The sequence below is a fragment of the Arachis hypogaea genome, chromosome 16, assembly GCF_003086295.3.
Source record: "Arachis hypogaea cultivar Tifrunner chromosome 16, arahy.Tifrunner.gnm2.J5K5, whole genome shotgun sequence".
NCBI lineage: Eukaryota > Viridiplantae > Streptophyta > Magnoliopsida > Fabales > Fabaceae > Arachis > Arachis hypogaea.
The window spans coordinates 52049189-52071383 of NC_092051.1; the positions used below are offsets into that span (position 1 = coordinate 52049189).

General features: G+C 35.6%; 1 protein-coding gene across 1 annotated transcript; it reads right to left on the reverse strand.

Moving 5' to 3' along the window:
- Window positions 1–1515: 1515 nt before the first annotated feature.
- On the reverse strand, window positions 1516–19467 carry LOC112758255 (uncharacterized). Its single transcript, XM_072219562.1, has 13 exons — window positions 19147–19467; window positions 18705–18842; window positions 18385–18466; window positions 18105–18181; window positions 17881–17996; window positions 17351–17465; window positions 17143–17259; window positions 12625–12716; window positions 12393–12459; window positions 12220–12301; window positions 11613–11704; window positions 11378–11521; window positions 1516–1750 (listed from the first exon to the last, which is right to left on the reverse strand). The coding sequence occupies exons 1-13, from the start codon at window positions 19357–19359 to the stop codon at window positions 1604–1606; spliced, it is 1482 nt and encodes a 493-aa protein (XP_072075663.1). The 5' UTR covers window positions 19360–19467; the 3' UTR covers window positions 1516–1603.
- Window positions 19468–22195: the final 2728 nt, after the last annotated feature.

Here is a 22195-nt window from a genome sequence, read left to right on the forward strand (position 1 = left end):
ATTATCGATCCTTGACCGAGAGAGTTTACTAACACGTACGATGAATCCAACACTCGTGGCATATGCATTGTAGAATGCATGTGCCTCTGCTTCTGACTCAAACTCCTGTCCCACATAAGCTTCAACAGGTGAATTCCTGTAAATTCTCGACCTGGGGCTTTCGAGATTAGCAGCCACTTTACCTGCTGTAAGTTCCTGTAAATTCTCGAAAGATTGCGACTTTGAATCTGGGAATTGATGAATTGTATTACCAAGAATATCCCTTCTTTCCAGGTTTGAGCATGATCGAGTGAGCTCGGGAGAATCCAGAATGCTGCAAATTATTTCACCGTTAGGCTTGAATTTGGGCTTGGGCAGGATAAGGGGTTAGGGTTACAAATTTTTTTATAGGGACTTAATTGTATTTTTAAATTATTAGGAATTTTAATGTCTGCAAAATAAAAAATCAAGGATATATTTATCTTTTTATAAAAAAATTTAAATATAATTCGGTTTATATTGTGTAAATTGATCGGAACAAACCGGATCTAATAATTATGACACGTATACACGCCTTTTAAAAAAAAGACATTTTTTATGTTTGAAGTGTTAACACAGGGTTACCTTCCAAAGTCACTCCAAACTTTCTATCTTGGTCCTTCTGAACTGCTTCTCAATTGAAATGTTAATAGGTTTTTTTTATATATATTTGAAAGTTCTCATACAAGTGATCTGCAGCATGCCCCTATAATCTCTACCACTATTCAAAACAAAACAAACCAAATCAAATAAAAATAAACAATCAAATCAAAATCCTGCACCAAACCCATTACAATTTGCAATTCATTGATCATAAATTTGATTTCTGATGAGATGAGATGACTTAGTCAATGTCCCATACCCAACAATCACCAAAGCCGCCCCTCGAATCTTCAAATACAAGGTTAAGCCTTTTCACACTCTGCGAGGAGCTCCTCTTCAGAGCTCCTCTTCCTAGCCTTTGTCAGACGGTCGCATATTGCGAGAAGTAGAGAACGCCATATCATCGTTAATCACCACCAAAAGCACCACAACCATTAATTACACCAAAATTTTGCCAATTTCAACATTAATTTATGATATCTTTAAGCTATATTTTATTTTGATTACAAAATAGGAATATACTTTATTTCGTTATCTGTAGTTTTCTTCCCCGAATATATGATTTGTTTTAAATTATAATTGGCGGCCAATGGTGATTTGGCATATACTATTTTGAAATATCATTGATATATATTTTGATTATTTTCTTCTTCATGTCTTTAGTCTCATTTTCGAATAAGCATGTGAAAATTGTGGAATAGTATTAATGTATTATATTCTTTCTGGCAAGTTTGTAGAATAAAAAGGATAATAGTATGCCCACATCTTTCATTAATACAAAATTTTAGAAAAGATCGTAATAGAAAGATATAAAGACTTTAATAACTTAATGATTACATCACTACATAATTAATTCTGCGATTTAAACTTGTAACATTGAAATCACTGCTAAATTAATAAAAAGAAAAGTCTGGACTATATTTCAACAAAATCTATGTAATAGTAATATGGGTGATATATCGGTGTAGAAAGCCTAGAAAGCTTAGAGTTTCCAATATATTTTGAATTTGTGCAAGATGCCAGCAACAACAGCCCAAAAGGTGATTTCAGCAAAGAAGACATATAAGATAGTACCCACCTTCTCTGAGTGCCAAACATTCACAAATACATGCTTCTTAATCCAGTGCACCTGCTCAATTGATTTATGTTCATAAAATATGGCCAATTAATTAGTTCCTTGATAGTGATTTCATATAGAATAAACATAGAAAAAATGATATTTGTATTATTTTTTATTTATTTTGTGAAAATTTCTTTAATAATACAAAGACAAAATTTTTATTTTTTTTTTCATTTTTTATCCATCACTTTTCATACAAAAATTAAAAAAGTGCACAAGCGAAATACACATAAAAATAATGGATATAAAATATTGATTGGTTTGTGAAATTATTTTTTATTTTTATTTTGTAAAAATTATTTTCATGTTAGATTTTCATATTTTAGAAAATATGTTTAATTTGTTAAAATGAATTTTATTTTCAAACGGAGAAAATAATGATGATATATTTGGTTGATTCATTTTTAAATTTATATTTTCATTATCAAAATATAAAAATATATTTATTTTAAAACAATAAAATTATGTATATTTAAGTTAAAAGTTATTTAATCAACAAATTTTTTTATAAATGGTTGGATTTCAAAAATATAATAAACAATTAAATTTCATTAAATTTTAAAAAGATAAATTTTGTTGCTCGATAAATTTTGTATTTATATAGTATTCGGTTGCTGATTGAGTCGGGACCTGGATGAGTAGAATGATGATTATGGAGGGAAAGACTTCGCCAACAAGTCGTCGGTTGATCGGCGAGTAGAGCCACCTGCAAGGATACTCCGATGCCTAAGTTAATATCTGTATGATGAGGCGACTACATTTAGGGTAACAGTGACGTATCTGGGGAGAGGGGTAAGTCCCTCTCCCTTATTCTCACTCGTCCAGGTGGGCCTCCCACCTCCTTAGGGACCAGCTCCTTTTCCAGCTTTGGCCAGTTGTCGAGTCCCTTCTAAAGGGAGCTTGTGTCACGTGGAGGACGCATGCCCATACGAAATAGGGCGAGCGTTTGTTTGTTAGGTCGTGTTGGGTTGCGTTGGGTTAGGCCAAAACAGTGCCCCCCGATGCGTTAGAACGTGATATGCACGACTGGCGCATTCATCTACCCGGGTACTCCGGAATAACAGCCTCTATTCAACGTGGGTGAGCTGTCATGAACATGGACTTTTAGAGGCTTTCTCGCGTGTGAGGGTTCCCCCCAACACCCATTTTGAGAGCGTCGCCTCGATCCTTGCGCTCAAAGCATTAAATGCCTTTTAAGAGTGATTTGAAAGTGCATAAAAAGGTCTATTCTACCCTTGACCTTTTGCGCTTCTCCTTCTTTAGTTACAGTTACCACCCCCATTCCATTCTAACATTTCTTTTTTTCTTCTCTTCTTATAACTGACACCACCATTCTCGCCGTTCCTTTTCCATCCTACCACGACTGCTACCTTTAGCTTTGCTTGGGAATTTTTGCCCTGCCACAGTAGGAAACTTGCCATTTTCTGCTTTTAGTGTCTTCCTTCACCACAAATACTGGTAAGTGACTATCTTTTGTGCCTACCTTGTCTCTTTTTGCCTTTGTTTCTATATCTCATTTTACTGGTACTGCTTCTTGCTCTAGTATTTATTAAGTAGTTATTAGGGGGTATCATAGGCATCCCTATCGTGTTTTAGGCTATGATGGTTTTAGGTCAGAACATGGTTGCTTTAGGATAGAATATGGTGGCTTTAGACTAGAATGGTTTAGTGTAGAATGACTTACTTTTGACTTGGGACCTGCCTCCGACCTTACGACTTAACTTAAGCGGTGCCCCCACCGTAGGTATGGCGATGCGTCCTTCCGTGAACCGTTACGCGTGGTGTATGACCGATGTCACAAGTACCTCTTCTAGGGTAATCGTGGAGGAGCTGCAAGAGCTCCGTGATTCAAGAGCACTATTTGGAGGTAGTCTTGAGGAGGCTAACTACGAACTCTTGGTCCCAAGTCCACGAGAACACGTTTGCCAACTCAACCTCGACGTTGCTCGCATCTCTAACTGGAAGTGGGTGTACAAACCTATGTCCACCACTTTGGGTGTCTGGATTCCTTTTTCCCCATTTATTCTGGCTCTCTTGAATAGATGCAATTTTACTCCTTCTCAACTCCACCCAAACAACTGGGTTGCTATCTAGTGTTTTGAGATAGTTTGCGAATATTTAGAACTCCCAGCCACTGTAGAAGTTTTTCTCTTCTTCTTTCTTGTCACAAATCCTTTTCAAGAAGGTAAACACAAGAAAGGATACCTCTCCTTCCGGGGCATGCAGAATCGAAGAATCTTTGACCTCTTCGAAGATTCCTTCCACGACTTTAAAGAAACCTTCTTCAAGGTGAGACTAGCTCGATGTTGTCACCCCTTTTGGTTCACCCTTAGCAGATCGCCAACATTTTGTTGGTGATATTCGGCTCTAACCCCTTTAATCCTCATTTTCTAATGGGTGACCAGGAAGTCAGTCGAGATTGTGTAGGTAAGTAGGGCATTCTACCTGCTATTATTCTTCCGTTTTTCCGATTTATATATTGCAACTTTATTGACGACTTCGTAACTTGGCTTTCTCTTTCTTTTGTAGTTAGGATGGTTTCTGGGAACACTTTTCTTAGTCGTTTGATGACTCATTTCTTCCTCGATAGGGACTACAACGCCTCCGACTCCCCCGATCCTCAAGCCGAGATCCCCTAACTCGATGAACTGAAAGTTCAATCTCAGCCTCAAGCTGGGCCCCAAGTTGGGCATAGTGCTGCTGGCGAGGTTGACAAGGGCAAGGCTGCTGCGATTGAGCACTCTTTGGGTGCTCGGGTTGAAGAGGATAAAGTACTGGTGATACCTAATCCTAAGAAGATGAAGTCTAATTCCAATCCGGGACAAGCTCTTTTTGTAACGGAGAAGCACTTTGACGCCGCCGGCTTCATTGATTCCCAATGATACCGAATACTAAAAAATTCTTCCACGAAGAAGACCTAGCATCCCAAGCTAAGTGAACGTACTGAAGCCTCCTCTGAGATGCTACTATTATGAGGAAAGTGGAGCTGGTTTTAGCCTAGTGCCAGGTTCTGGAGGGTAATTACAGGGTGGCCTAATGTGAAGTTTCTAAGTTAAAGGCTGAGGGAGAAGCCACAGGGACCAACCTAAGCGAAGCTGAGAAGAAACTGAAGGAGGCTGGCAAAGAGATCCAGTGCCTCATTGATCGGGATGTCTCTCCTTCGAAGCAACTCAACGAGGCTCAGGGTCAGGCCATCATGACAGAGAGCAGGGTAAAGGTGCTTGAGAAAGAATTGGCTAAGGCTGTGAAATTAGTAGACTCTTTTTATTTGGAAGCCACCAATATGAGAAAAAAGAACAAGGAGATCATAAGGGATGCCTGGGATGCCATTTCTGCTACCAAGGAGGCGATTAAAGCCCAGGTTTTTGCTGCTTGCTCCTGATTTCGATATTTCTGCTATTGGTTCTTTCAAAATGATCCAAGATGACAATGTTGTGGATATGCCAAGGAAATAGCTACTTCCATTCTTGTAATTTGAACTCTTTAGTTTCTTTTTGTGTTGTTGGGCTGATTAGTTACCCTGTCAGTAAATGTTTGCGTTAGTAGTTTGTAAACTTTAAACTTTAATTTGGAACTTGTAGACTTGATTTGTATGTTTAAGCCATTCTGGCCATTTAGTTGTGTGATTATTATGATAATATGTCTGTTTAGTCGTGTTTCGATGGATATCCATTTATTTCCGTGAGGATTTCTTGGGTCTATCAGTCCCGGGAAGCCAGTTTTAACTTGAGAAATATTTCTCCAAAGAAAAATTATTTTTGTTAAACTTGGGCCTCGTCAAAGCCTCCTGTCACCATTTCGGGTTGACGGTGAGAGGAACGAGTACCCATTTCATAAACTACACTTGAAAAATAAATTATACTAAAAAAGGAATTAACAAATGGCCTCATTAAATTTCCTTGCCGCCGTTACTGTTGATGGTAAGGGGAAAAAATACCTCTTCATTTTATAGACTATACTTCGACAATACAAGAAAGTGTGTAATAATAATGAGACTAACACAAATCAAAAGCAAATCGAAAGTAATAAAAAGGAGCAAGGTACTACCAAATCGTGCTCAAGTAAGAGACTGTCCGGGTGTGTGAAGCCATGCTCCTTAGGAGTAGAATCTCCTAAGGTTTGCCGCATTCCAAGTGCTCGGTACCTCCTTCCCATCTAGTCGCTATAGCTTGTACGTGCCTTTGCCATGCACCTCTTTCACCCTGTAAGGTCCTTCCCAGTTGGAGGACAGTTTCCCTTCCCCCAGGGTTGGTGGTTAATGTCATTGTGCCACAAGACTAAGTCTTCTTCCTCAAATCTTCTGTTATGTACCTTGCAATTGTAACGAAGTGCTAGCTTCTGCTTCATCTCCACTTTCGACAAATGGGTTATTGCCCTGGTTTCGTCTAACAGGTCTTTTTCGCTCGCCTTGTCGCCTCCTCCTAACAACAATCTTGGGCTGGGCTCCCCTATCTCGACGGAATAATGGCATCTACTCCGTAGGTGAGCCAGAAAGGTGTCTCCTCAGTAGCGGATTGTGGCATCATCTTGTAAGACCATAGAACCGAAGCCAGCTCATCTACCCACAAGCCTTTCCTCTGCTCCAAACACTTTTTTAACCCTTTTAAGGATGATCTTGTTTGCCACCTCTACTTGTTCATTACTCTGGGGTTGTTCTACAGAGTAGAACCTTTGATTGATACCAAGCCTTGCCAGGAACTCTCCAAACTTATTATCAGAGAACTGTATCCCATTGTCTGATATCACAATCTCAGAAATTTTGAACCTGGCGATCACCTACCTCCACAAGAATTTACGGCAATTTGTGGATGATATACTCGCCAGTGGATTTGCTTCTACCCACTTGATATAGTAGTCAATGGTCACGATTAGGTACTTGACTTGTCCTAGAACCATCGGAAATGGGCCCAACAAGTCAACTCCCCATTGGGAGAAAGGTCAGGAGGCCATGATGGAGCTCAGCTCCTCGGGCTGATGCCTTATTAAAATTTGCATTCTCTTGGCACTTGAGGCACATCTTCACATACTCGCTAGCATCGGTTATCATTGTAGGCCAATAATAACCAACCTTAACGAGCTTCCGAGTTAAGAACTTTTCCCTAATGTGGTGCCCACAACATCCCTGGTGCACCTCCTTCAAGACATACTCCGCCTTCTCGGGTCGCAAATAGTTCAACAAAAGTTAATTTATCCCTCTCTTATACAGTTGGCCCTACACCACCGTATACTTGACGGCCTCTCTTCTCATGAAGCTTCTTTCGTGTCCTCTGGTAGGTCTCCCTTTTCCAGAAATTGTTGATCGTGTATATCCAAGAAGGTGGTTCCTGATGGCTCTGGTTCAAGCAAAGGGCTATTGATGTCTCTTTTCCTAGCCCTGGATTAGGGATCGGTTCCCCGCCCTGGGTTTGGTGCTATCCAACTTCGACAACAAGTTAGCTTTAGTTTTCCTCTCCCTGGGACCATGTTGAACAACCACCTCTTCAAAATCCCTACATAATTGTTTAGTTTTCTCTAGGTACTTCTGCAGTAGTAGGTCTTGAACTTGGTATGTTCTGTTCACTTGGGTCGTTACCACTTGGGAGTCGCTGTTGATTTTGAGTCTTGCTACTGCAACCTCTTTTGGTAGTATTAAGCCCCTAATCACGGCTTCATACTCTGTTTGGATATTCGAGATCGGGAACTCGAACTTGATGGACTGATCATAAGTTATCCCCTCCAAGTTCTCTAATATTATCCCGTCTCTACCAAATGCTTGGTTGGATGCTTCGTTAATATGGAGCATCCATCGTGTGTTCGGGGCCTTCGATGGATCGTCGACTATCTCCACCAAGAAGACGACCATTGCTTGGGCTTTGATAACGCGGCGGGGCTCGTACTAGATGTCATACTGGATAGCTTCACTGCCCAGACCATCATTCTCCCTGTTAGGTCAGGTTTCTGCAATATCTGCTTGATCGCTTGGTCTATTCTTACTGTAATTGGGTGTTCCTGAAAATATTGCCTTAGTCTCCAAGAAGAAACTAGCAAAGCGAAAGCCACTTTCTCTAGTCTCATGTACCTTAGTTTCACCCCCTAGAGCACCTTATTTATGGAGTATACAGGTGGTTTTGTTGGCCATCCTCTCGCACTAAAGCGGCAGCCAAAGCTTCTTCTATCACTGCGAGGTACAAGTACAAAGGCTCTCCTTTATTTGGCTTTTTGAGCACCAGTGGTTTCAACAAAATCCTCTTGAAGTGGTTGAAGGCTTCGTCATAAGATGGGCCCCACTCAAAGGACATCTCCTTTTTCATCAAGTTAAAGAAAGGCAGTGCCTTGGCTACTGATGTGCCGAGGAAACGGGATAGAGCCGTTAGCCTCCCCGCTAGCCTTTGTACATCTTTCACACACTTGGGTCTCGCCATGCAAAGCACTCTACTCCCCTCTGGGTGATTATAAACCCCATGAACTTTCCTGCTTCCATGGCAAAAGCACATTTCAGGGGATTTAGCCTCAAGCTGTATTTTCGGAGGAAGTTGAAGATGACCTGCAAGTTAGCTACTAGGTTGTTCGGCTCTGCCATCTTGACCAGCATGTCATCGATGTAAACTTCTACTGACCTGCCTATGTGGTCCTTAAAGACCTTATTCATAAGTCTTTGATAGGTTGTCCCTGTATTTTTTAGGTCGAATGACATGACTTTGTAACAATATGTTCCCCATGGCGTTATGAACACCATCTTCTCCTTGTCAGGCTGGTGCATCGAGATCTGATTTTATCCTGACTACACATCCATGAAATTCAAGAACTTGTATCCTGCTGTCACATCCACCAAGGCATCTATGTTAGTTAGGGGGAATGAGTCCTTTGAACAAGCCTTGTTAAGGTCCGAGTAGTCCACGCACATTCTCCACTTCTCGTTTGCCTTCTTCACAAGAACCACATTTGAAAGTCACGTAAAGTAATCTAATTCCCTAATGAACCCGGCTTCCAAAAATTTATCCGTCTACTTGGCCACCTCACTTTCTCTTTTCGAGGACATCTTCCTCTTCCTCTGTGCGACGGACTTTGCCTTCGGCTTTATGGCCGATCGGTGGGACATGAATTCTAGGTCTATTCCTAGTATATCGGCTGGAGTCCATGCAAAAAAGTCTCTATTAGCTCAGATGGCTTCGATCAGAGGTCCTTTCAGCTTGTAGGGTTGGTTGCTCACAAATGTGAATTTATGCTCTCTCCCCTCTTCCTGGAATTTTTCCAGGTCACCCTAGGACTCGAACCTTGGGTGCTCGTCGATTCTTGCATCCAAGTCTGCCAAGAACACGCCGACTGCTTCCTTGGACCTTCTCCATAGTGACAAACTGGCATTATTGCAAGCCACGACCATTTCTAGATCCCCTCGGATCGTCCCTACCAACTTATCGTCTGCCACTAACTTCATTGTTGGGAATTTTGTGCAAATGGCCGCTAGCAGGTGGTTGATGGTTCTCCTCCCAAGGATGACATTGTAAGTCGTGGAATCCTTAAGGACCACGAACTCGGCCATGGCGGACTTCCTACTTGTGCCGGAATCGATGCAGATCGACAGGGCGACGGAGCCGTCTAGTTTGATGTAGTTATCGCCTAATCCCACGACTCTGTGGCGGTGGTTCTTGAGGTCGTTTCTTTGAATTCCAGAGCGTTGAACACATTTTGAAACATAATGTTCGAATCTACCCTTATGTCAACTAAGATTCGCTTGACTAAATCCGTCCAAATTCTCGCCATAACCACCATTGGTGGGTCCTTCGAGAGGTTGTCACATCACCGGTCTCCGAGGTCAAATGATATTTCAGGAAGCTTTCTAAGAGAAGGCCTTTTCCCGGCTATAATGGCAAGTACCTTAGCATCTTTCTTCACTTTGGACTTTGATTTTGGTGTGGCGTTCCTATCGACCACCACATTCACTATTACTAATGGAGTCGTGTTCGGATTTTCGAAAACTTGTTGCTTTGGCTTGACAGTCCTACCTGTTTTTCTTTGAAATGCTGCCTTTCTTTTCTTCTTGATTCTTGGATGAACCGCAAAAATTCATTTAAATGTTGAATAATATTTTATTATGTTATTTACATAAATTAAAACTAGAAAAAATATAACAAATGAATAACAATAATAGTTCACCTAACAATTATGAAATGATATTATTCTGTAAATGAATGAATAATAATTAACATTAAATACTTTTATAGCATAAGAGGTTATAAGCACAAAAGAGTTTGAAAAAAAAAATCATAACAAAGATAGATGGAACAAACTCTTGTTGTGGTATATGAAAATTGATAGGAGTAGTAAAGCACTATTTTATGCAAGAGTCACAATCAGACAATTTGTTGTTGTTGTAATACAAATTCGAATCCCGTCGTTTTATTAGGAGTGTTCAAATTTAAATTGATTAAATTACATTAATTTAGATTTGATTATATTTTATATTTGGTAAGTTGTATAATCGTATTGAATTTTAAATTTATTTTTTAAAATTAATTTAATGTAATCTAAATCACATAATATAATATAATATAATATTATTATTTTATTATTAAATTAATATTTTTAGTATAATATATTTAATTTGTTATACATTTTAAATTTATTCATATATTATTATTATTGTTATTATTATTATTTAGTGAGCATTTTGTAAATGCAAAACAAAATTTATTCATCTATTTATTTTACCAACAAAATATTACTTCTGTAACTTAATAATAAAATTTTAAAATTTTATTTTTTAAAAATTTAATATACTAATCTAATTTAAACTGCAACAATGAAAATCATATACTTTAATTTGGGTTGAATTGTTTTTCCTTTAAAGTTTATCAAAACCGCATTACTAGTTCATCAATAATTGTCGCATTTTGTAAAAGATTGTATTTTAATGTTTTATATATGTTTGTGAGTATTTTTCAAAAAGCATTTTTAATGACAACAATTTTAATATTACCACCAAACATATATATTTTCAAGTGTATTTTACTTTCTAATTTGATTTAAAATAAAAAAAATGAAAATCATCAAACCAATGGACCCTAATATTTTTTCTAAGAGAGTTAGTCCGATAAATACGTCTAAAACGTCTCTTTTTAAAAATATTTTTTAATAATTAAAATTTAACATATATAATCGATTAAATCGTGTTACTTTTGTTAAAATTAAGGCAGACAAATTAATTTGACCGAAAAATAGTGAATCAAATTTTGAATCGATTTAAATTAATATTATTTTTTATGAAAAATAACTACAATATCTCTATTATAAAAAATGACTAAAATACTCTTAATATATATATATATATTGAGAATCCTAATTTCTAATCCTTTTCTTTTCTGTCGTCATAGGATTAGAATCTAGAATTTTTAAAATTAATATATATAATAGAAATAAATATTATAGTTATTTTTTATAAAAAATATTAATTTATACTAATTCAAAATTTAATTTATTAATTTTTTAATTAAACTAATTTGTTCGGTCTAATTTTAATAAAAATAATATAATTTAATTGATTATATGTATTAAATTTTAATTTTTAAAAAATATTTTAAAAAATATTTTTTGACATTTTTATTTAAGGGACTCCTCTCCTTAAATATATGCGCATATAGGGGGTGGTGTGGTTCTTACAAGCGAGTTATGTGGGTCCTCGTAATACCAGCCATTTACAAATGCCGCAAATATTCCCTGGGCTGCCATCACAAACACAAGCATTGCATTCATTCCTATCCACTCCAAGAACAAGAATGGAGTACGAATTCCCCAAATGTCGATCTGTTTCATCATCACCAAGTAGTGTTAATTTTAAGGAATAGAATCCCAAGTTGAAATAATAATTTAATGAGAACAATAATTAATTAGTCACCACTATGTAGAGCCCAGAGAAAACAATTCCAGCAGCACCAGCTGTGAAACAAACATAGCTGAAGCTGTACAGTTGCTTGTTAATTGGAATAGCTGCATTTCGTTATAATTTAGATGGAGATTAAAATCCTTTCTTAGTTGAGTTTAATTCGGTTTAATTTTCGCACAGTTATTATAATATCAATCAATATTTACTAACACCAGACATTAGTCACGTATAAAAAGTATGAAGTGATCACAGAATTAAAAAAGATTTAATCATTCTGTCGGTCTCTATTATTTCATTAAATTTTTAATTAGATTTTTATATTTGTTTTAATTAAATCTTTATACTATATTAGATTTTGTAATTAAATTCTTATCATGATAAAAAGATTAAATTTAATAGAATATTTTATTAAACTATACAAAATATTCAATTAAATGAATATTTTATTAATTCTAATTTTTTATCATGATAAAATCTTAATTATAAAATTTAATATAATATAAGAATTTAATAAAAAAAACATATAAGAGCTTAATTGAAAATTTAGTGAAACGAAAATTTAGTGAAACAAAGCCCATTTCGTTTATATATGATGCATATTGCACAAGCTGTTTATTACCATTAGTGAAGTGAAGGATGATGGCTATAATGAGTAAAACAAAGCCCATTGAGACCCATTGCTTAAGCCTCTCCCGATGACCCTGTAATATTTTTTCACCATAGTATATAGAGGCCTTTGTTCAATTAATTGAATTTACATATATAGCAGAATTTAAGGTAGAATTTTGTAACCTTGAAGTTGATCAAGACGTGTCCATAATGGATACCAATGGTGCCAGACATGATAGCAGATATGGAACTAATTCAAACAAATATTAAAAATGTTATTAAAAATAGAAAATAAAAAAGCTATATATATATAGAGTTATATACGATGAATAAAAAAGTAGAATATATCATGAAACCACTTATAAAAAAAAATTAAACTCTTAGTAGAAATATATAACACAATATAAAAATAAACCTCAATAAACCCTCGGGCTCAAATGGAGCGTGACACCAACTTGGAGCATCTTGGCGAAATGGACCTGTGTCTGGAGAACTCAGTGTGCATGCCTGTTATATATTCATCAAATTGTGTGCAATTCCAAATTTAATCACCAATCATAATTTTTCTTTTAATCTTTGCTTTCTATTAACTTTACCACCAATCGTTTGGTTCTTAATGTTGGATTGCTAAAATAGTTATTTTAGGTTATAGCATAATTTGAAACAGATAAGTATAAATATAAAGGTTTACCGATTTCTGGTCTTTGTAGCACGGGTGGTGTTACTAGGATCGTTTTGAGCTCAGAAAATGCTTTCTCGCCTTCCTCTGTCCAATGAAATTTTTTGTTCTTCGATATTGTTTGGAAGAGGTGATATGCTCGGCTCGATGCAGCGGGTAGGAATCGGGATAGCGCAGCTATCCTTCCTGCAAGTTGTTGTACCTCTTTTATCGTTTTAGGGCTTTCCATGTTGAGTATTGCTAAACATTTTTCAGGGTTCGCCTCGATTCCTCGCGATGTGAGCATGAATCCGAGAAACTTTCCTCCCTTTACACCGAAGGCACACTTCTCAGGGTTCAATCTCATATTGTAAATTCGGAGTTGTCCAAATATTTCCTTGAGGTCTTCACAGTGCGATTTTTCTTTCTTGGTTTTCGCGACCATGTCGTCCACATATATCTCCATGTTGCGTCCTATTTGGTGATGGAAGACCTTGTCCATCAAGCGTTGATAGGTCGCACCTGCATTCTTTAAGCCAAATGGCATTACTCGATAACAAAAGTTTCCATATTCGGTTATGAATGCTGTCTTGCTTTGATCTTCAGGATGCATGAGTATTTGATTATACCCCGAGTATGCATCCATGAAGCTTAAGCTTTCGAAACCTGAAGCGTTGTCTACAAGCTTATCAATGCATGGTAAGGGGTAAGCATCTTTAGGACATGCTTTGTTTAAATCTGTAAAATCGACGCACATGCGCCATTTACCTGAGTTTTTCCTTACCATTACCACATTCGAGAGCCATGTGGTGAAGCGGATTTCTCTGATAAAGTTGGCTTGTAAGAGTTTACTGGTCTCTTCTAGGGCTGCTTTTGATTTCTCTGTTCCTAGGTTTCTTTTCTTCTGAGCTATGGGTCGGCTCGTAAGATTGGTGGCGAGTTTGTGACAGATGATCTCCGGACTTATGCCCGGCATATCTGCTGGTGTCCAGGCGAATAAGTCTGCGTTGGCTCTTAGCAGCTTTACGAGGTCCGACCTTTCCTGCCCTTGTAGTGCTTGACCTATGTATGTTACTTGCTCTGGTTTGGATGTCAGTTGAATTTTCTGGAGTTCGTCAGTTGGTTGTGGTCTCTCTTGTGTGTCTCCCCTGGGGTCGAGTTCGGCTAGGGAGAGGACTTCCTCTCTGGTTTGTATCGCTTTGATCTCATGTTGTCTTTCTCTGTTATCCGACCTTTTCAAGCAAGAGTTGTAACACTGCCGAGCTTGTTGGCGGTCTGAGTGGATTGTTGCTATTCTTCCGTCCTGTGCCTGAAATTTAACACATAGGTGGAAAGTTGATATTACTGCTCTGAACATGTTCAGAGCAGGTCTCCCAAGGATAATGTTATAAGGACTATTGCAATCGACAATCAGGTATTGTATATCAAGTGTTCGGGATGATGCGTTTTCACCTATTGTCGTTTTAAGCCATATGTAACCTTTTATTGGTACCCTTTCTCCGGAGAATCCTACCAGTTCTCCGGAGGAGGGTTTTATGAGTTTTTCAGATAAGTTCATCTTTAAAAAGGTAGAATAAAAGAGTACGTCTGCGCTGCTACCTGGGTCCAGAAGGACCTTTCTTACCAGTAGGTCGCCTGTCTGGATAGAAATTACGACCGGGTCGTCCAGGTGTGGGGCGGCCGAGCACATATCTGCTTTATTGAAGGTGATCTCTAAATCTGGTGCGTCGCTCTTGTTTGGAGGTGAGGTTCCTTCTATGGCTAGCATGGCTCGGTAACTTCGTTTCCTGGCCGATGTTGTCTCGCCACCTCCAGCGAATCCTCCGGAGATGCAGTTTATGACTGCCTTTGGTAGGTTATTGCCCGGCCATTTTTCCTTGTTTACTGAGGTCGGTTGTCTTTCTTCCCTGCCTCGGTCGTCTTCCTTATGCTTCCTCCCTTCAATGTACTTGTCTAATAGGCCTTGTCGTGCAAGCCTTTCCAAAAGGTCTTTGGCTATTATGCATTCGTCGGTGGTGTGTCCGTATTTTTGGTGGAAAGCGCAATGTTTGCTTTTGTCTACGAACCTCTGGTCTTGGTAACTGCCTGCCCTTACTGGGGGTTTTATAATCTTGGCATTGAGTATTTCCTTGATTATCTTTTCCCTTCTTGTGTTGAATCTGGTGTAATTGTCAAATTTCGGAGTGAGCTTAAATGTTTTGCCGATCTCCTTGTTGTGGGTCGATCTCAATGATCGTTCCTCCTCCCTTATGGGTTTCCTTTCCGTTTTGTTGGCCTCGCGTAGTTCTTCGATTTCCATTTGTCCGGCCGCCCTTTCCCTGAACTCCTCCAGTGTTTTCGGTTTGGTGATGGCGATCGTTTCTCTGAATTTGCCCGGTCGGAGGCCGGCCTTGAGTGCGTGGAGGTGGACAGCCGGATCTAGGTCGGGTATTTCCATAGTCGCCTCTGCAAACCTGGTCAGGTAATCCTTTAGGCTCTCCTGTGGACCTTGGCGGATCGTGCCGAGGTAATCCGATCCATGGACGTATATTCTTGCTGCGGCGAAGTAATCAATGAAAGACTTCGCCAGCTCTTCGAAAGAAGAGATTGAACCTGCAGGTAGTTTCGAGAACCAAAGCAAAGCTGCTCCGTCAAGATACGTCGGGAAGGCTCTGCAAAGTACAGGTTCATTGTTAGGACCGTTAAAAAACATTATAGATTGAAATTTCTTAATGTGAGCCCGGGGGTCACCAATCCCCTTATATGGCTCAAGTGAGGAGGGGAGTGTGAAATGTTTTGGCATTTGAAAATTTGTTATTTCTTCGGAAAAAGGGTTGTCCAAGGTTAGTCTCTCCTTTGGTGGGTCAGCAATCAGCAGGTCAGGTGTGCCCTGGGAAGATCTTTTGGAATTTCCCTCGCCTATCTGGTTGGCGCTATTTCGTGCTGATAGTTCGGCTAATCTTTTGACTTCCGCTTGGAGTTCCGCCATTTGGGCCATAAGCTCGGCCTGTGTGAATTGAGGGACTCCGTTGTCAGCCATGACTGGGGCTCGTGCTATCCTGCGAAGAGAAACTCAAGAGGTAGAAATATAACAGGAAATCGTGGGGTTAGCGTTATCGGGCCCCACGGTGGGCGCCAAATGTTCCGTTCGGGTGATCCGAGGAGTAAGCTAGGCCTTGGGAGCTTGTTAGGTCTGGGCGAGCTTACACGTCCGCTGGGATCAGCGTGGCAAGGGTCCCCGGATGTCTCTGAAACACGGTGGAGGGAGTACCTGCAAAAGCACTCCGATGCTTAAGTCAGAATGTGTATTTATCAGAGAAGAAAGAGTATTAAGAGAAGAGAATACTGTGTTCTCCAAGGACTGTGGTTTCTGTTTTTATAAGTGGGGTGTAAGTTAGTTGCGATACGAATGACCGGGATTGTTTGTTAGTATCTTTTTAGTTCCGAGGAATCGTCACGTGCTTCTTCTTAGTGTATCCTGTTGTGATGGGTTTCGGTTGGAGGATAAAGCTGACTCAGCCAGGAGTGATTGATGCCGAGATCTTAGATCGGTTACGGTACTAGGAGGGTGCACACGTCATTAGGTATACACCAAAATACATCGTAACTAATTTTAATGTGTAAATAATATTTTTGTTGATCAAAATACTTAATTTAAATTTTACATTCTAAATAATAACCGAAGAAAATAACATAACTAACTAAATATTTAAAGAAAATAAAAAGAACTTAAAATCGCACAAAATTTATCAAAATTACACGTGCATTTAGAGTGGGTCAAACATTATTTAACGAGTAATAATATTATATATCTAATAAATATTATTATTTTTAGCTAATATTTAGTCAATAATTTGCATTGTATCTATATTAAGTTATTAATAGATATTTTTTACACAAAAAATATATAATTTGTACTTATATTGACTAAAATTTACATATATAAATTAAGAGTAATGCTAGGGGCCAGCAACTTTTGTGATTTGTAACCATTAAATAGCAATCAATGATGGTTTTAATGGTGTGAGATTGGTTTGAAATTTCATCAAATGGCTTATTTTTCCTTGATGGTTACATGCTGGCCAGAATTTAACAAAGTTGCTGGCCTCTTAGACTTTTCCATAAATTAATACCGTTTGTATTTATATTTTTCAAAGTTTGTATATATAAATTAATAAATTTTTTTATTAAAAAAAATTTAATATTTATGATAATCAATGGTTGATTAAAAATACTAAAAAAATTCCTGCCTTCAATCTTATTTAATTATATTGAAAAAAGTAGTATAGTAGTGACCTTCAAGCGTCTCCAAACAGGTTGAGAGTAGAGATGGTTGACCCCCCAAACATGTCTATCAACATAGCCAACAGCGTTACATGCAGGACCTAGGTGTCCTCTCATTCCACATATCACCTAGTAATTAACAAATTAAGCTAATTAAGTTGGAGAAAATATATAATAATTAATTAAGTTAGAGATCGAGATCATGTATGCAAATATGTACTGTATATCTCTTGAGTGGTTTGTCATCATCAATATGATCCACGAAACTCCAATCTGAAACGTAGAGTGTGTAGGTTGTAATCATGTATATAAGGAATGCCACCAAGCCACCAAACCTGCCATTATACCAATGGAATTAATCAACATCTTTGAAGATAAATAACGTAAAAGTAATATCAATAATAATAAATAGATTAAATATTTAGATGGATCCTTTACGAATTTTAGATCAAGCATTTTTTTTTCAATAAATTTTTATTATTTTAAAATCTTTAAAAATTATTCTTGTAACACAGATTTAGTCACTTCATCACTTTCAATTAAAATTTTAATATGTATGTATTTTTGTTATGATAAGATAAACAAACTCATTTTAAAACAACAAAAGAAGTAATTGATAATAATAATTCTCAAAAACTTTTAGAATAATAGAAGTATCCCACAGAAAATTTTGTAAGGATCAATTTAGATACTTAAACTAATAACTATAATTCAATATATATGTGTTGTGGATGGTCTTTAATTTGTCACCATTGCCATTTGTAGGCAGTAAAAATGGATAGATGTCCAGGAGTGAAGGTAGTGGGTCTAAGCTTCGTGGTGAAGGTTTCTATTAAAGCGACAATACAGTATATAAGAGCTATTCTCTGCAAAAACACACACACTGTGTTAGATTTTTCTTTTAATTTTATTTAATTTCTTCACTTTTTTAATTATGAAACATGCATTTCAGTAAATTTAATTGGTCATAATACCTGAAGAATGCCACACCATCTGATAAATTTTATGTTTACTCCGTATACAAGGTCGTCGGGCGCATGAGAGTATCCACCTATGTCATAAAAACAAATTCATAACTGTACCAAAATTTATTTGTATTTGTGTATATATTATATCCTAAATATTTTTAAACATAAAAGAAGTAAAAATTTCTGAATATTTATATATAAATTATGTTTATACTATTAACTAGAATAGACGTTAAAACGAAAGTTTTAGAGATTATTGAGGAGTTCTTATATATGTACGATTTACCTTGCAAAAGTATGCCCCAGAAAAGAAGCTTCAATGTCCTAAGGAGTATCTTCTTTACTGCATACCTTATCTTGGGGATTCTCTGCATTATCATAATCAAAGTCTTATGTGAATAAATTAACATTTAAAATGTTATATTTTTACTTTACATATTTTAATTTTATTCTTCACGTTTAAGATAGTTAAAAACAAAAAATAGTACGAATAAAATATGAGATAAAAATAGTCCAAATATTAAGAAAAAGATAAAAACTCAAAATAGATTAGAAAACTTTAAGACGGGAAAAGACAAGAAGAGAGTGATGAATTAGTAAAGTTACTTTGAGTGCAAGGGCAATGGCAACCCCAACAATGAAAAGAAAAAAAGGCATAACGAAATCCGCCAAAGTACATCCATCCCATGGAGAGTGATCAATCCGAGGATAAGCTCCACCAGCATCGTCTACCAGTATCATCAACTATATACATATAATTGTCAAATTAACTACAAAAAAATAATTAATACAAGTTAATTATTAATGACTTCAAAGAGTTATGCTAAGTGTACATTAAAATCAGCCACTAAAATCAGTCATTAGTATAAAATATATGCTAGAATATAAATACATATTGAAAATAAATTAAACCACATATGTTTATACACAAATATATTAATAATTAATTTTAGTGGCTGACTTTGGTATACAAATAACATTTTTATACTTGAAATTAAACCACCCATCACACACTTAGCTTGTTGACTATATATTAATTAGTACTAACCACTATGGTGAGACCCCTAAAGGCATCAAGTGTTGCAACCCGCTTTGTCTTCTGCTTAACACCAATTACTTCCATTATTATTCTCTCTTTGCCATGCTCAGTTGTAGAATCATTAATATCGTTCTTAACTACCTCTTCCTGCCTCTTATCCATTGGTGAATTATTTCTGAGTCCTTCTTCCATTCTCTTTGCTGCTTCTTCTTCATCCATCATATCGATCAACAAGAGTAAGTGATGATGTATGTGGTCTTGTGATCCACTCTTCTTTGGTGCAAAATATATAATAGAGATTAGGTGGAACTAATAATGAATTCATTTATTAAAGGAGAGATTTAAATGTATTATTATTATTATTATTATTATTATTATTATTATTATTAAAGTTATAAGGGTAATAAGGCCGGCTCAGTAATCTCTAGGCCTTGTGCTATATAGTATAAATAAGTCAAATTGTGGGTTGAAATTGTGGTAGCAACATTACATACAGAAGAGACAGACGAATGGCTTTGTAGAGAAAGACAGAAACCAGGCCCATATTCTAATCATGTGTTGGAACTTGGAAGTGTTAAGATTAGATTAAGAAATTACAAAAGCAAGTCATCCTCCTGCCTTTACTTTGTTTTTTCTTGTTGCTCCCTTATTTTATCTGTAAACTATGCATGATGTCTTGTTTTCTCTCTCTCTAACAAGGTCGTGACAACAATGAGGAGGAGTGGTTTAGATAAAGATGTTTGAAATATTTTTTTAAAAATAATTTTAAATAATTAAAATTTAATACATATAATTGATTAAACTATATTATTTTTATCAAAATTAGATAAAATAAATTGATTTGGCTCAAAAATTAGTAAATTATATCTTAAATCCGTCTAAATTAATATTTTTTTATAAAAAATAACTACAATATTTTTATTATAAAAAATGATAAAAATATTATTATTATTATTATTATTATTATTATTATTATTATTATTATTTTAAAAATCTTAAATTCTAATCCTTTTCTTTTTTTGGTACTGTTTTAGGACTAGAATTTAAGAATTTTTAAAATATATATATATATAATAGAAATATTTTAGTTATTTTTTATAATAGGATATATAATAGAAATATTTTAGTTATTTTTTATAATAGGGTTATGTAATCATTTTCTATAAAAAAGAATAGATTCAAGGTTTGGTTTATCGATTTTTCAGTCAAATCAGTTTGTTTGATTTAATTTTGATAAAAATAATATAGTTTGATCGATTATATGTAGTAAAACTTTTACAGACATATTATTGTAGGAGATTTTTTTCTTATAGTTTTTCTTTTGGCTTTTGAGTTTTTGCACTATAAAAAAGTATCATTCACTCTCCATTAAGAGATGTTATGCAATAATCAGTATAAAAGAATTTCTCACTGTAGCAGGCAAGGTTTTAGAAACCGAATCAATTATTATTGAACCAGTAAAATTATAAATTTAAAAGTTTAATTGAGATTCAATTGAAGTTAAAATTAATATAATAAAATAATATATTCATGTATAATATATAATTTGTTTGAAAAGTGATTTTTTAATTTTATTTGTTTAAATCAATTAATCGTTAGAGAACCACATCAGTTTGACTGGTTAATTGGTTTTTGAATTAGTCTTTTCAGTTTTTTGACTAATTCATTGTCAACTAATTTTTTATCTAAATTGAATTGATATGTCGATCGATTTTTTATTTACTCAATTGAACCGATCAATTCAATGTGATTTTCAAAACTATAAAAAAAAATCCAAGAATAGAACAATTTTACAGACCTCAGAATAAAACAAAGCAATTTCTTATTTTTTTTAATTTTGGTCAAATAGAGCAATTTTTTTTCTCAAGAGTTAATTTTTTTTTATTTGGTCAACACTCCCTCATGACTCAATAGTGGTAGGCCTTCCTTTGAGTGCAACAAAGCAGACTAGGCCTGTTAGAAAATGAACAATAGCTAATATAGATCGGCTTAGAGTTGATGGTGTATGTTTATTTGCCAAGTTAAAGTACAGTTAGAGTACTGAATTATTTATATACAAAAAACTCTACATCTATGTAAATAATTCATTCAAGCTATTCAAGTAATTTGTCTCACACACGCCTCTCTCATTCCCTGATTTGTTTGTCATATACGTACTACATATAACGTGAACCTTTTTTTTTGCTACTGCATGATAAATTTTCTGCTGCAACGTAGACCTTCTTCTCTGTTGCATGTTTTCGTTCTTCTTCTTCTTCTTCTCTTCTTGCGTTCTTCTTCTTCTTTTTCAACGTAATAAGAATTTAAATTTTAATTTTTAACATTAAATCTTTTTCTAAATCAAATTTTAAAATCTTATCTTTTTTAAATCTGTTTCAAATCTTTTTTGTTTCTTATCTTATCTTTTCTAATTTCAAATTTTAAAAATCAAATTTTTTTGAATTTTTTTTAATTTCTCATCTTATCTTTTCTTATCTTTTTAATTTCAAATTCAAATCTTTTCTTATCTTATCTTTTATCTTATTTTAAATTCAAATCTCTCTTCTTAATTAATTAACTATCTTCTCTCTCTTCTTTTTCAAAACTACCTAACTAACTCTTCTCTCTCTCAATTTTCAAAAACTCTATCCTTCTCTCTCTTCTATTTTTGAAAATCACTAACTAATTTTCAATTCATTTTAAATTATTAACTTAATTTTTGAATTTAATTATTAAATAAAATAAAAACAAAAATATTTTATTTCTTATTTATCTCTTTCTTCTCTTTTCTATTTATATTATTCGAACTCTTCTTGTCTCCCATCCTCCATCTTCACTTTTCTATCTTCTTCTTCTTTCTTCACATCTCACCGGAAGCTCTTTGGTCTAAGTAGCACAAAAAGCTTTTTTTCTTTATTTATTTCTTCTTTTTTTGTTTATGACCAAGAACAGGAATAAAGAACCTCTCCTTTATCCTAATCCTGAACCTGAGAAAGCTCTAAGGAGACGCTTACAATAAGCTAGAGCACAACACTCCAGAAGAAACCTTTCAGAAAACTTTGAACAAGAAAAGGAAGAC